At 33.3% G+C, this 14,348-nt stretch overlaps 4 protein-coding genes across 5 annotated transcripts in view; 2 read left to right on the forward strand and 2 right to left on the reverse strand.

Moving 5' to 3' along the window:
• Window positions 1–811: 811 nt before the first annotated feature.
• l(2)k14505 (ATP synthase mitochondrial F1 complex assembly factor 2 homolog l(2)k14505) lies at window positions 812–7,710 on the forward strand. Of its 2 annotated transcripts, none has more exons than XM_011507816.1 (7): window positions 812–969; window positions 1,178–1,371; window positions 1,438–1,560; window positions 1,629–1,809; window positions 2,064–2,179; window positions 2,241–2,389; window positions 7,562–7,710. In XM_011507816.1, exons 1-6 carry the CDS (start codon window positions 912–914, stop codon window positions 2,385–2,387), a joined length of 819 nt encoding a protein of 272 aa, XP_011506118.1. In that variant the 5' UTR covers window positions 812–911; the 3' UTR covers window positions 2,388–2,389; window positions 7,562–7,710. The 2 variants fall into 2 exon arrangements, with proteins under 2 accessions (XP_011506118.1, XP_011506119.1); XM_011507817.1 differs by lacking the exon at window positions 7,562–7,710 and adding an exon at window positions 2,472–2,553.
• On the reverse strand, window positions 2,578–7,783 carry eys (eyes shut). The gene is made up of 12 exons (XM_011495520.1): window positions 7,776–7,783; window positions 7,270–7,407; window positions 6,988–7,142; window positions 6,776–6,886; window positions 6,442–6,663; window positions 4,690–6,101; window positions 4,175–4,482; window positions 3,894–4,104; window positions 3,726–3,802; window positions 3,465–3,601; window positions 2,969–3,391; window positions 2,578–2,832 (listed from the first exon to the last, which is right to left on the reverse strand). Exons 1-12 carry the CDS (start codon window positions 7,781–7,783, stop codon window positions 2,600–2,602), a joined length of 3,435 nt encoding a protein of 1,144 aa, XP_011493822.1. The 3' UTR covers window positions 2,578–2,599.
• A 1,525-nt stretch (window positions 7,784–9,308) lies between these two features.
• The window catches only part of LOC105368733 (SET and MYND domain containing, arthropod-specific, member 8), a 9,194-nt gene continuing 4,154 nt past the window's right edge, over window positions 9,309–14,348 (forward strand). Inside the window, exon 1 of the mRNA XM_011507819.1 lies at window positions 9,309–9,385. The gene's annotated coding sequence lies outside the window, so the exon portion shown is untranslated. The remainder of the gene's footprint in view (window positions 9,386–14,348) is intronic.
• Hmgcl (hydroxymethylglutaryl-CoA lyase) overlaps window positions 12,200–14,348 on the reverse strand; it is a 2,960-nt gene continuing 811 nt past the window's right edge. Inside the window, exon 2 of the mRNA XM_011507818.1 lies at window positions 12,200–13,337. Coding sequence (XP_011506120.1) covers window positions 12,358–13,323 — 966 coding nt within the window. The 5' untranslated portion in view covers window positions 13,324–13,337 and the 3' untranslated portion in view covers window positions 12,200–12,357. The remainder of the gene's footprint in view (window positions 13,338–14,348) is intronic.

The following is a 14,348-nucleotide window of genomic DNA, read 5'->3' on the forward strand; positions in this document are numbered from 1 at the left end:
AAAGTAATAAGACATATTTCAAGATTACAGAAATCTTGAATGTTTTAAAATGTTAAATTACGTATTGAATTCCAACGTAATCATTAAGGAAACATTTTTTATTTACAAAAGACATTTTTTAGATATATAAAATTTCAATGCTTTACAACAAACACACAATTCTGATTCAAAGTATATTATAAAATATATTAATATAAGAAATGTGAAATTATAGCCTACATAATTAAGCTGTCATAAATGCAAAATAAATATTAGAAAATATATAATTCTGTACGTATAAGAAAAGTTAAAAAAAAAATGTAAGCTAAATATCGTTAAATTTTCATAAAAAATTAGTTATTTATTATTGAGTTAATAATAAATGTTATGCTTATTTCCGAGACAAACCAATATAAACAAAATTTCTAAAAGCAAACCGCTGCAATTTAATAGAGATCTATTACTTACTGCATTAAGATATTTTGTAAAAATTATTTTCACAACATTTATAATTTGCCTAGAAATTATTCATAATTTATAGAATTAGTATATATATATATATATATATATATATATATATATATACATGACTTTGTACGACCGAGTTAGTTATGATGTTTTTATAAGAAAATTTCAAATGTAAATCTTACCTTGATAAGAAATATCCCGCTCCCGTGCTTGAACTTTTGAATTTTTTCTCGTACGAATTTTTACATAAATATACACGAATAAAATACCTGTTAGCACACATACATTACATTTTTTTTTTGTTTTTTTTTTTTTTTTTTTTTTTTTTTTTCAAATCGACGATATTGTTGAGTTTAAATTTTTTTCAAAATCTTGTCGTGCGGCATTTCAATGCACGCCTAAAAAGTTATTAATATATACATAAAGAATAATATAAATAAGGCAATAAATTGTTAAGCGTCACAATGATTGATCTAAAATCCTCTCGATTTATTTCTTCGTTTGTACATTGTAGACATATGGGTAAATTTATGTTTTTACTGTAGATGTTTTTCGCGTAAATGTACTACATAACCTTGTAAATTAACCTTAAGAATTACAAATTATTTGCATATTGTTTTTATTATATTAAAAATAATTTAAACAATATTATTCGGATATTATAGTATGATAAAATAATAATATTGACTTTAATAATGATAAGAATATTAAGTCGTTTAAATAATTTCAGCCACATATAAGAGATTTTTTAGGAACACAGGTATATTATCGAATGGAGATAAATATGAAATAACATTAGATCAAAAAAAATTAAAAACACCTCTTGGTAAAGTATTTGAAGTTAATAGTAAGCCATTGGCTTTGGCTGTTGCTCACGAATGGGACAGTCAAAAAGAATTAATTAATCGAAATTTCATGCATCTAGTAAGTCAATGTATAAATAATTTACTTACGATAACGATAATTACTTAATGAAAGCACATGTTTTAGACTGCGCTTTGTAGTACAGTACAGGATAATCCTAATAAACTAACGAAAGCATACATTGCGAATTATATTGTAAATTTTTTGGAAACTGATACATTGCTCTTTCAGTCTAATGGAAAGGAAAATGTAAGGACTTCTTTTCATATAGTTTGAATTTGTTAATTGGATATTTATTGAAAATTTTATTAATATAGGAAATAGATGATTTGTATAAGTTACAAGAGGATAAATGGGATCCTTTAATACAATGGTTTTGCGATCGATATCAAGTTGATATTGAAAAGACAAAAACTATAGATGCACCAATTGTATTATCGAGTACTAAACATGAAATAACAAAGCATTTATTATCTTATAATGATGAGGCAGTTTTTGGTAAATCTGAGTAACATAAATAATATACGCAAGGACAGTATTAATCGAAATGCCTATTAAATATTTAAAATATGAAGTATGAAATGATTTGTAAATTGTTTGTAATTTTTTGCGTTTGTAATTACAAATTGTTTGTAAACTTTGAATACCTTTTGAAAAATACAATACATACATACTTTATATTTTATGCTATTTAAATACATTTTTTTGTCCCGTTTTAACAATTTAATAAATATTTTAAATAATCTTTGTAGGTTTTATGTATGGAGTAGACACTGTGAAATCTGTTATTCTAACATTAGCAGCATCAGAAAGAAGAATCACTATTGAAGAAGCCGTTGCACTTTCTAGATTAGAGGAAGAGTATCAGGTATTAAAATTTATAATTATAACACTTACTATTCTAAAAAATTATAACATCTATCTTTCAGATTTCCCATTGGGGGAATATAGAGTGGTCGCACGAGCTTTCTAAATATGATTTACAATCACGAATGGCAGCTGCGATCCTATTCATTCATTTCAATTCTTATTTTAAAACAAATCAATTAAAAACGAAGACAACAAGTATCGTATGAAGGTAAATTGAACTACTTATAATATAAAACTACTACATTAATTATGTTTTTATGGCGAGTCCAATATCAATTCTTATGGCACAGTGGATTCGAAGTGCAATTCACTGGATTAGAACATTCGGGTCCTTCCCAGTTTTTCATGCAAATGCAGCTGTGAAATAAAATTTAATATTACACAATCGGCTGTATAAATTTTATCGGACATTCGTTATTTACCTATACGTTGGTCCATAATTCAAACAAACTGCTCCATTTTTACATGAATGATGAGAACATTCGTTACGGTGGCATTCCCCTACTCCTCTACCAGTTGCTGGACTAGACATTGTTATTGGGAAGACATTGTCATCTGTATGTAATACAATATCATATATACAACCGGAGAATCCCGTATGAAGTGGCAAATCATGTGGCAACATTTCAAAATATTTTGATTTGTGCCCACCTATCGAAACAACATATTTTGTTAGTTAGTCCAACGACTTTGTTATATGATTTTTTTTTTTTTATTTTTTTTTTTTTTAATAATACAATTTACTTAAAAACAAAAATGTATATCTATATTATATTAATAAACTGACCAATATAAAGAATTGGCGATACATCTAAACGCGTGTTTGTGCCAGCAGCTCGACCAGTTATATTGCCTATACCGTTGACATACAGCCAAGAATCTCTACCTCTTCTACCAAATTGTAATGTATGAACTTTGTTAGTTCTAATATTAAGGGGACTGTTTGTAAAAATTCTTTTAACGCCAGAGCCTAAGTCCCACGTTAGCATTAGATATCCTCGAACATATGTGATCGAAAAGTGATCAGAAGATTCGCGCATTGAATTACTTTGACCCATATAGGCTATCAATGCAATTTGTTCCAATGTTTGTGGAATAATTCGCATTTTTAATTCCATGTGGTCCTTAACAGAACTACTGACACCATACGCTATGTAGGATGAAAATCCAGGTAAAATGGCTGAAAATGATGGCTGTACTACTGTAGTATCTGAGAAAGAAAATTGATCGAAAACTGTACGACGTTCAAGCGATTTAACATTAAAGATATTGTGTAACATTACCTTTTTCGCAATATAATCCATGTGTGCCGAGAGGGCAAACGCAAATAAAATTGACTCCTGGTGATATTAAACATGTAGCACCTAAATGGCAGGGATTGTTATCACAAACAGTTCTTTCACAAGTTTCTCCACTAAAGCTATAAATAATTTTTATTATCATTCCTATTTCACTGCTTTTATAATATTATACTTTTGCTTACCCTGTAAAGCACTTGCACTTTGTTTTTCCATCTATTTCCTCGCAAGCTCCGAAGTTTTTACACGGATTCGATAAACATAAACTGAATTTGAACAGCCTCTGCAGAATCGCGCAAAAAATCGCGATTTATACCATTAACCTTAGAGAAATAAGCAGTTTATTTTGAAAAGTGATTTTTTTTTAATATAACGCACATTAATTAACAGGGGCATATATTTAGTTTGCTATACTTTCAACGAACTCATGCATCCAATGAATCCCATTGCAATCTGGGCAAATGGCTGGGAAAATGTTAAAGGTATTCCGCCCAAATGTAATCTAGCGAATTGAGGAATACTCTCGTGGCTTTGCAAAACTTGTTCGCCACTCATTGCTAAAGTGTTGTTAACAATTAATTGACCCGAACACTTATCGGAAATATCCTCGACTGTATATTGAAATCTGTGAAAAGTGAAAAAAAATCGGCTATAATCGTTGAAATTTAGCAAGGTTAAATTAAAGCTGTCTTTACCTCATTTCAATATCAACATTATAACCATTATTTATTGGCAAATCTAATTCGCCAAGTAACATGGTTTGTAAGCCACATGAGAATTGAAATTTAAGCTGTTCCATTTCCATATAAAGTAGAATGTATCTTTCGTCGTCGAATAGGGTATGGATAAAAATTCCACTTTTCGCCCTCGTTTTCAGTCTTACAAAAATTTTTAAAATTCCATTTTCTATCGTGAATTTTTGCCTAATGTATGATTTTCCACTAAATGCCGCATGCTCTATACTTGGAGATATTCGACAGTTGTTCCAGTAGCTGCAGTCACACTGCAAATTATCGTAGATGAGTAATTTTAAGTATCGTCGCTCGTGCTTAGAAAATATTGGTACAAGGATAATTTATTGGGGGGGGGGAATCTTGCGAGTTGTAGGAAAGTTGTATCTCTTAAGAAACATCTACATGAATTATTTAAAAAATTAGAGATCTGTAAGAATGCAAACATAATTTAAAATTTAAAAATGTTCTCAGCTCACTTGAGTGCCATTGTGAAGGCAGAGTGACGTATTTGCACATTGATCTTTCGTACAACTGTAGACGATTTCATATTCTGTTGTACTAACGACGTTCGGCATCTCGCTCTTAATCATTTCTGTTCCATAGGTAGTTTTAAAAAATTCCGTCACAGTTGTAAAATCATCATCGCTCGTAGTACTCGTCGCTTTAGATTCCATTGTCGTTGGAGAACGCGAAAACATCTCCGTGTTATCGGGCATATTAAAATCTAGTTGAGTAACCGCATTGCTAGCAGTTTGCTCTGGAATAATAGTGGAAGGTACCATAATTACCATTGGAGCTGTTGTTATATCAGGGGTAATGTTTTCTGTAACAGAGAAGCTGGTAGAGTTAAGCGTTATTGCCTCGTTGTAATCTGCATCGGTAGACCTTTCAACGGACGATGCAACAAGCGATTCCGTAGTTGTTTCTGGCCAGGTTAATTCTATCGCAGGTGTTAATGTGGTTTTAACCGTATCCAAGTAAACTGGAATTTCCGTAGAGACGTCAGTCACGGGGGCCTTTGCTGTTGCGCCAACCGTCGTGGACGATTGATTAATGTCATTTGAGTTTATCGATCGCATTGTCGTTGATTCATCTAATTCATCTAATGTAAATGCTTGCGTAAGGCTTTCATTACCAAATGGGGTTTCAATTGTGGTTTGAAATATATTATTCTCGGAAGTTTGAACCGGATAAATCTCGTCCATCGATTTGGCGTAGGTTTTAAATGTTGTGACATTTATGGCTTTGCTGCTTAGATCCTGTGATACGGAAGTGAGCAATGGTGTTTCTTCGGGCATCGTTGTATAATTTTGCCCGAGTGTTGTAAAAGTCATTTGATCATATTCCGTGCGACTTTCAATTTGGATTGTAAGCACTTCTTTAACATTTGTAAATTGCGTAGTATCGATAGTTTTGTCGGTTGAATTTTGAATGGTAACGAGTTCGGGCTCCTCGCCGTTAATTGTCGTTACGCAAGAATTTCGAAGACAATTTTCCGTGCTTGTAACAACAGTGTCGTCATCTTGGATTGTATAAGACATAGTGTTTATGTCGAATGGGACTGCTTTTTCAGTAGTATAAACATCAGAATTATACATGGGCACGTCCATTGACGTAGTCTCGACAACAAGTGTACATCGTTCTCCTGTATATTGAGAAGGACAGGAGCAAGTAAAATTATTTATACCATCGATACAGGAGCCGCCATTTTCGCAGCGAACAGATTTCGACTCGCAGTCATTGTATTGCAATTCGCAAAAGGTCCCGTGATAATCGGGTACGCAGTAACAAACGGATTGGCCATCTTCGAATAAACAAATTGCATTGTTCCGACAGGGATTTTCTTGACAAGGAACGATATTCTTATCACAATCTTTACCGGTGTAACCTAAATAAAAATGATCGATACATCTTAATGAGTAAATTTATTTTAATTAAATTGACTACAATAATCGCATATGTCTTTCGTGTAAATTATTGTCTAAGAATTTTAGAATAAATGGTGGAAAAATTGCTGCTCGGTATAAGTTATAAAATAGGTACGAAGCTAACGAAGTTTGCGAGTAATTAAAACTATTTATATTATATCGTTCGTTCGTAATTTTTCATGTTAACTGTCCCATTGGAGTGCAATAAAAAGTGTTTTTCTCAATTAAACAATAGCCGTGACTTTTATAATTTATCCTGTTTTCGAAAAGATCTTCTACGTTTATCATTACATCTCTTACCAAACAAACATGCACACGTGTACGTCCCAGGCACATTAATGCAGAGACCACCGTTCTGACAAGGCAACAAATTGCATTCATTGACATCTTCTTCGCAATATTTTCCTGCCCAGCCATTCTGACAATTGCACATAAACGATAATCCAGGCCCTTCAATGCATTCTCCAAAATTTTTACAAATAGTATTATTACAAACCGATGTGTCGATTTCACAAAAGTCTCCTGAAACATTTGCAGGAAAAGAGTGTCAATTGACGATACTATATATTAGGAAGTTTAATGTTATATAAAAAAAAAAAAGTAAAACAAGGTTAATTAAAGCAATTAATTCTACCGGAGAATCCTTCGAGACATTGACACGTAAATCCATTGTAATCTAAACATGTTCCATTGTTTTGACAAGGATAATTCATACATTCACTGTATTTTTGTTCGCAAGTCATACCTAAAGTAGTTTACAAAGACAATTTCATAATTAAATGGTCGACGCTGTTTTTTCATCGAAGACCTTTCAACAATTTCTCAATAACATTAGCATAATCATACCTACAAAACCTTCTAGGCAGCTACAATTGTAGGATGCTACAGCATCAGTGCACGTGCCTCCGTTCAAGCAAGGATTCGACCAACAATCGTTCCAATTGGTCTCGCAATTGATACCGGTGTAACCGTCTATACAATAACATCGATACGAACTGAAATTTTACATACAATATAGACTTATTCGCCTGGGCAATATTAAGAATTTTCATTGAATTTTTCCATTAAATCCAAATCCATCGAAACACATATTTTTAAAGCAATCCGTGAAAAATTATATAGATTTACCTGCTCAAGTCGTCCACGCAAATCCCATACATGCAGGGATTGCTGATGCAATTCGAAGCCATTGACGTCATAATTGTAAAGGCTATAAATATTGTTATCACCCTTTTGTGCCATTGTATGCCAATAACTTTGAAAAATCTGAAAGAGACGTAGATAGCAAACATTCATTTTTTTTTTGTTTTTTTGTTTTTTTTTTTTACTTAATTCGATTTAACCGTGGGAAAAAAAAAAATTAATAATCTTCTTGAACTTTCATTTATTGTTGTGAGATAATAGAAATTCAAATTTTCAGAATAATGAATTGACCGGCGACATATTATTATATCCTGTTAATGTTTAACCGCAACAATTGTTGCGATTAAGTGATATTCGACTGTTGACAATAGCAGTATGAATGAAAGCCAATGGATGGCGGGTACGAACAAAAAACAAACAAAAACAAAAACAAAAACAAAAAAAAAACAAGTACAGATAGATACTTCATTCGATTAATGATGAAATATTACCTCGGCATGTTCGAACACTTAATTAAAATGCGAAAAATTGATTAAGGATCAACTTGGTAAATTGCACATTGAACAAGCCACTTATCATACAATCAGTTACCATGCCTACGTACACAAGCAACACATAGTGGAATGATACGTGTCGTTAATCTGGCTTGATGCATAATTATTTAATGTGAAGAATCAATTAGAAGAACTAATTAATCGTTCGTACAGAGGCGCTATTTTAAGATTCTATTACAGGGTCAAATCGATGTAGATTTCAAAGTATTGAGCTAATTTTTCATGCTCGCTCCTTCATCAGCATAGTAGTGTTATTTCGCATCTTCATTCTTATATTATAAATAAAGTTTTTTTTTTTGTATTTATATTTTAAGCAACTGCATTTGCATATTATATGTCATACAGTGATTATTTTATCATATAAGCAAAATGAAATTTGAACATAAATTTTCGTATATGTATTTCGTATAAATATTTCGTATGTGTACGTATTTTATTTATTTGGCCATGTTATTATATATAATGAGATAATGATCTAATGCAAATCAAATAATATAGAAAATCATGCTTGATTATAAATAATTTGAAAAAGTATTTGATAAAGAGCATGATTTAGATATTTGTTTAGAGATAAAAATTTTACTAATAAAAATGAATGCATATCTTAAGCCAAACTCACAATCTCATGAATATATGTTATAAATATAAATACATTAACTGTTAGAAAATTTCGATTATATCATTATAATATGGATTTATCGATAAATAAGATAGTTTTGTTAAAACTTGCATTGCTGGTTCATTGGTGCAAAGAATTGGCGAATAATTTAATTATTCTTGAATACGAAGTTTTATTTTCATCATATATACAACTGAATAATAAATTACGTTTTCATTGCTTCTTGAATATACGAGAGATCAAGATAATTGATAATATTTTATTTTCTTACACTAAAACTAGCGTATTAACTAACATATAATTTGTAGTAAAGAATATAATACGACATTTGAATTTTATAATTTAAATTCCAAACTATATTGTCGCATTAAGATAGTAAAATGTAGAATTAATCATTTTTAAATTTAATTTTCGTAGATTAGAAAAATTATCCTACAAAAATATTCGATTCAACTTATTTATAGTTATAAGCAAATTTATTTATCTTAATTATTATATAAATCAGTTTTATATCTAAATAAATGGTCAATTGATATTTATGGTTATAAGTGTGCGTGTGTGTGCGCGCGCGCGCGCGTGTGTGTAAGCTGTATGTTGTAAATTGGTAGTTAAATGTATAAGATATAAATATACGCAATGGCATCGAAAATCTATTTTAAGTAGACCAAGTCTATCTTAATCGTCCAAGGCGTCGCTACCGTCTCTTTTGGAAAATAATTAAATGTTTCGGTGAGGAACCGAGTCATCCAGACATGAGTAAAAGAAATGTCGAAAGATAATATTGATATAATTACATGTGATAGTTTCGTTGCAAACGTTAATATGGAACCAGAAGTCGTGGATGCTAAGTTACGTTGTTTCTTAAATTGCCGTGGTTTATTACAAGAATCGGAACTCACCTGCTGGAAAATTGGATATTCTAAATTAAGTACGTTGACAAACTTTCTTTTTAAGAAACTTTTTTTTACTAGAAAAGTTTTTAATCCTATTACAATTTAATATTTATAAACAATGACGTTGTGATTTTGAATAATTATGAAATGTTAATATAATTTTTTTATTCTTAAGCGATATTAAACAAGCTTCCATTAATCATCATAGGTAATATTGTATTCTGCTAAAGTTAGAAATAGCTGTTAATTAATAATTTACATTGAAAATTAATAAAGCCAAGGTGTAGTTTATAAAGTCTCCGTTTAAAGAAAATAATAAATGAGGACAGCAATGACATACAAATGTAAAATCTATAAGATAAAGGTAGATTAATTAAATCTGTATATTAAACATTGGATCTATTAGAAAATATTTTCCTTCAACATTTCGTCTCCCAAAATGAATGAATGAAAATATGCTTGAGACCCATCTTCTTCCGCATATAAGATATTCTTAAATTACTAAAAGTTAGAAGAAAAAAAATTTTTTGTAATAATCAATTGTAGACTAATAAAAAGGAGATTTACATGATCTGTTTTATACTCTCTTATATAATTTGTTTGTAAGACATTCGATACTCTCATCTCCTGCTCGTAGCTCTAGGGTTACCTATTAGGAAAACAGGCTTCAACGTGTAAAGTACATTCATTTCTATATCAACGAGTATTCCATAATTCAATAAATATCAATAAATTGTCGCAATATAAAAGAAACATGAATTTTTTTGTTCGGATAATTATTCCCACGTATAATTCACGATTAACGAGAAGATATATATATATATATATATATATATAGAGAGAGAGAGAGAGAGAGAGAGAGAGGTAAGAAAAAATATTTTGGCGAAAACTGATGGTAATGCTAATCCATCGAGTCAATAATGTCGTCGTAATCAGCGACATTTAAATAACGAATGAATTACGAATGCAACGTGGATTTTGATAATGATAATCAGGCTCAGTGATGGAGTTTTATAAATAATTTTAGTAGTGGGGAAGAGTTGTCCAAGCATCTACATAGATACACGTTCAATCGAAGCATTGGCTTTCGAATTGCGCGATGACGAGTAATCCCTGAAAGGGATTCGTAAAATCAAAATAATCGTTGATTCAGCCGAGCATTGATTATCTGATATTACGAGGAGTGAAGAAGCATAATTGAGGATGATGGTTGCATTGATTAGGTGGCCGGGGTCTGCTAGCAACTCGTAACATCGAGCGCGACGAGCTCATTTACGTGGACTCGGCGGTGGTCCTCGGTCCCCGATGTTACAGCAAGTATCTCCCGATGTGCGTAAGCTGTTACAAGAGCGGCTGCGTCCTCTTCCCCTGCGACCTCGGCTGCGGACTCCCGGTCTGCTCGGACGTCTGCCAGAACGAACGCCGACACGTCGAGACAGAGTGCACCTACTTGCGGAGGCTCGAGACGACCTGTGGCCCATCCTGGTCCCTCGAGCTGCTCCAGGCGGTCGTGCCGATCCGGGCCCTGCTGCTGGCCAACGAGCAAAGGGACATCTTTTACAGCCTGCAATACCACGAGGCGCCTCAGCATGGTCGAGAGGTCCGCCCATTAAGCACTTTATCTCCCTTTTTTATTAGGCCAGGACGATTGGCGAGCGTTTGTTAGCGTTAACGATAGATGGACCCTTAATGCGCAAACTTAAGCTTTACGGAATATCGAATTAGCTTGAGTAATAACGAGCAATTGTTTGCATTAGTCACTCCTGAGACATTGATAAGAATCTCACTCAACTTTCGACCATTTTACGAAAGTTAGGTTTATTTTGGAGCCAAACAACATTGGCAGTGTTCGATGATAGCGTATTCCGTGTAAATCTAAACTTTTCCAATCAATGCCAAACGGATGCTGCCCCCGTTGATTTAATCCTAATGCGCGTCTTATTATTCACAAGTCATTATTCTTTTAATTGATCGAATTTATTGTTCCCGATTAAATGTTAAAAAAAAAAAAAAAAAAAATTACCGGACGTAAAAGGATAATAAACACCGTTTAAAGCAAAGTAATAAAATTTATAAAAAAAAATGAGTAGGTTCGCTCTATTTGTAATTACACGTAATTAACAAGAACTACACATTTATATATTTTTAAGCTTATTCTTTTTATTCATTTTCTTTTTAATTATTTTGTATTATTATTATCGTCGTTTCCGTTGATATTATTATAAATATAAAAAAATAATAATGACAAAAGCACACAGAAAATACATTTATATATACATATGTACGCATATATATATATATATATATATATATATATATATATATATATATTTAATTTTTTTTCTCCAGAAAACATACGTGCGCACAAAGTGCCGTTTGACATTTATACATATTTTCAGTATTACCTAATATTTCCAGGTTAAATTGATTTTCACCGATTACACAATTTTTTTAGAATTCCGTAAGTACTTATGACTTGCAACCTATTGACTACGCCAGGGATGCGTAATCATTCAAAATTTCTAACAGTATGCACGCCTTCTCCACTCTATCTTAATTATCCCTTAAGCATGTAAATGCCCCGTGGTCGTGTGCCATTTAATGAGATATCAGTTGAATAACTGACAAAAGCAAAAAACAAAACGAGGCTGAATGTTACGTGGAATGTTTTGTCTATTGTTTTTTTTTCCTTTTCTTTTCATTCTTTTTTACATTTTTCTCTGTTTATCATTAACAAGCTCTTATTATAACGACATGTTTGTATAAAAATAATATATATTACAACATTTCCAGGTACAGGTACTTACATCTCGCCGTATAAAAAAAGAAAAAACAATATATATATATATATATATAAATCGATACGTTTGTACGGCTTGTTCCACAAGATAAGATTTAAAAAAAAATAGTCAAGTTTTTGTTAGAATAGCGACATAAGTGTGTGGGACGGTAGATGAATGGGATCTATGTAATCGAGTAATCGCTTGCTTCAATGAACAGAGGAACGTCAATTTTCATTTGTTTTGGAAAGGCAGGCGTTGCCGACCTTGGAGCGATTGGGCACGCAAATTTGCTCGCTGATAAAATTACCGACATCGACGAGCTTGTCCAAGTCGATGCCCGTCTCCATACCCTCGCCGTGCAGCAGGTAGACGAGGTCCTCGGTGGAGACGTTGCCGGAGCTCCCGGGCGCATACGGGCAGCCCCCGAGGCCGGCGACGGAGGAGTCAAAGACTCGAATGCCCTGGCGTAGGCACTCGTAGATGTTAGCGACGGCTTGGCCGTAAGTGTCGTGGCAGTGTACGGCGAATCGCCAAATGTCGCCGCCGGTCATGGCACGGATCTCGTTGAACAGTAGGCCCATCTTCTTGGGTGTGGCTACCCCGATGGTGTCGCCGAGTCCGATCTCGTAGCATCCGATGTCGAGGAGGGTCTCGGCCACCTTGGCCACCTTGGTTGGCTTCACCTCGCCCTCGTAAGGGCAGCCCGCGACACATGATATCACGGCTCTCGTGCGAATCTTCCGCTCCTTGCAGATCTGACGTATCGTGATGCAATGGCGTAAGCTTTCCTTTATCGTGCAGTTGGTGTTGTGATGGGTGAAGGAGTCGGTCGCCGCGGTGAATATGACGACCTCTTTCACGCCGAGGGACAGCGCCTTCTCCAGGCCTTTGACGTTCGGTACAAGGACCGAGTAATCGACGTCCATATATTTCGATATTCCTTTGTAGACTTCGCTGCTGTCGGCCATCTGGGGTACCCACTTGGGCGAGACGAAGCTCGTCACCTCGATGGACCGTAGTCCCGTCTGCGACAATTGGTTTATCAGCTTGATCTTCATGCCGGTTGGCAATACCGCATTTATGTTTTGCAGGCCGTCCCGCGGACCCACCTCTACCACCCGGACCATGTTCGTGAAGGCTCGGACATGTTTTCGGAATGCGTTGAATTTACGCCAACTGCAGGAGAACATTTCGCTCGCGTAATCTGCAATCGTTAATATCGTTCATCAATAATCCGTTTGAATTGTTGATGATGATGTCGTGGAGCAAAAGGCCTACGATACCTCATCGACAATTTCGCGTGTCGCTTTTCTTTATTTAAGCGTCATTCTAAGCTTTCATTAATTCAATTAAATTAAACATCGAGGGCAATATCATTCTCATTATTGCTTGATGAAACATAACAAATAAAATACGTCAAACATCCGGTCTGTAACAGTCGGTCCGGTCCGGTCCGGTCCGGTTTGTAACAAAATTCTTGCTTAAATTACAAAAACGATGTGTTTAAGCACATGTTTATATTTTCAAATGACTTGCGACTCGTACAAAAATACTCCTGAATATTAGAATACTGAATTATTCCGGAGGCATTAGTATTGTTTACTCTATGATAATAACAATGATAAATTATAATCTTAAGAAGGCTATGTGGTATATTTATTTTTGATTAAAAAGAATGTGTTCAAAATTTGAGAAACAAAAAAAAGAAAAGAAAAGAAAGAAAGATTTTGTAGAAAAGCGATTAAAATGCCAAATTCTAATTGATAATTCAAATATTAATTCTTCTAAATATATCAAACATTTTGATAAAGCTGAGACAATTATGGTTATATCTATCGTAATTAAACTTTTGTAGTTCATTAAATGTTATTACATTTTTAAAAAAAATCGCGTTATTAATCGAATGTAAAAAATTGTTGTAAATATAAGGATAGAAATTATTTCAACTAAAAGCCAATATCCAATTCTTTACGCACCTTGATACAACTGTGTGCGTGCTCGTGCGAACGTGTGGTATACGCACACATGTATACGTTAAGAAAATATTAAAGATTAATATTTTTCATTTATTAAAGATTACTAAAAAAAACTCATCAATGGCTTAAAATAGCCGGCATAAAAAACAATAATGTTTTAAAAATTAATATTCATATTATCGCTATACATTTAAACACCGACACACACATGCACACATGCACACACACACACACACACA

This window comes from Ceratosolen solmsi, unplaced genomic scaffold (assembly GCF_000503995.2).
Source record: "Ceratosolen solmsi marchali unplaced genomic scaffold, CerSol_1.0 scaffold1, whole genome shotgun sequence".
NCBI classification, from domain to species: Eukaryota; Metazoa; Arthropoda; class Insecta; order Hymenoptera; family Agaonidae; genus Ceratosolen; species Ceratosolen solmsi.

What these genes read in the sequence shown, in the direction of transcription:
- eys (XM_011495520.1), bottom strand. An exon ending in TGCGTGGACGACTTGAGCAG is followed by an intron (nt 7,143 to 7,269) that starts GTAAATCTATAT and finishes TTGTATGTAAAA; the next exon opens with TTTCAGTTCGTATCGATGTT. An exon ending in ATCGCCAATTCTTTATATTG is followed by an intron (nt 2,833 to 2,968) that starts GTCAGTTTATTA and finishes TTGTTTCGATAG; the next exon opens with GTGGGCACAAATCAAAATAT.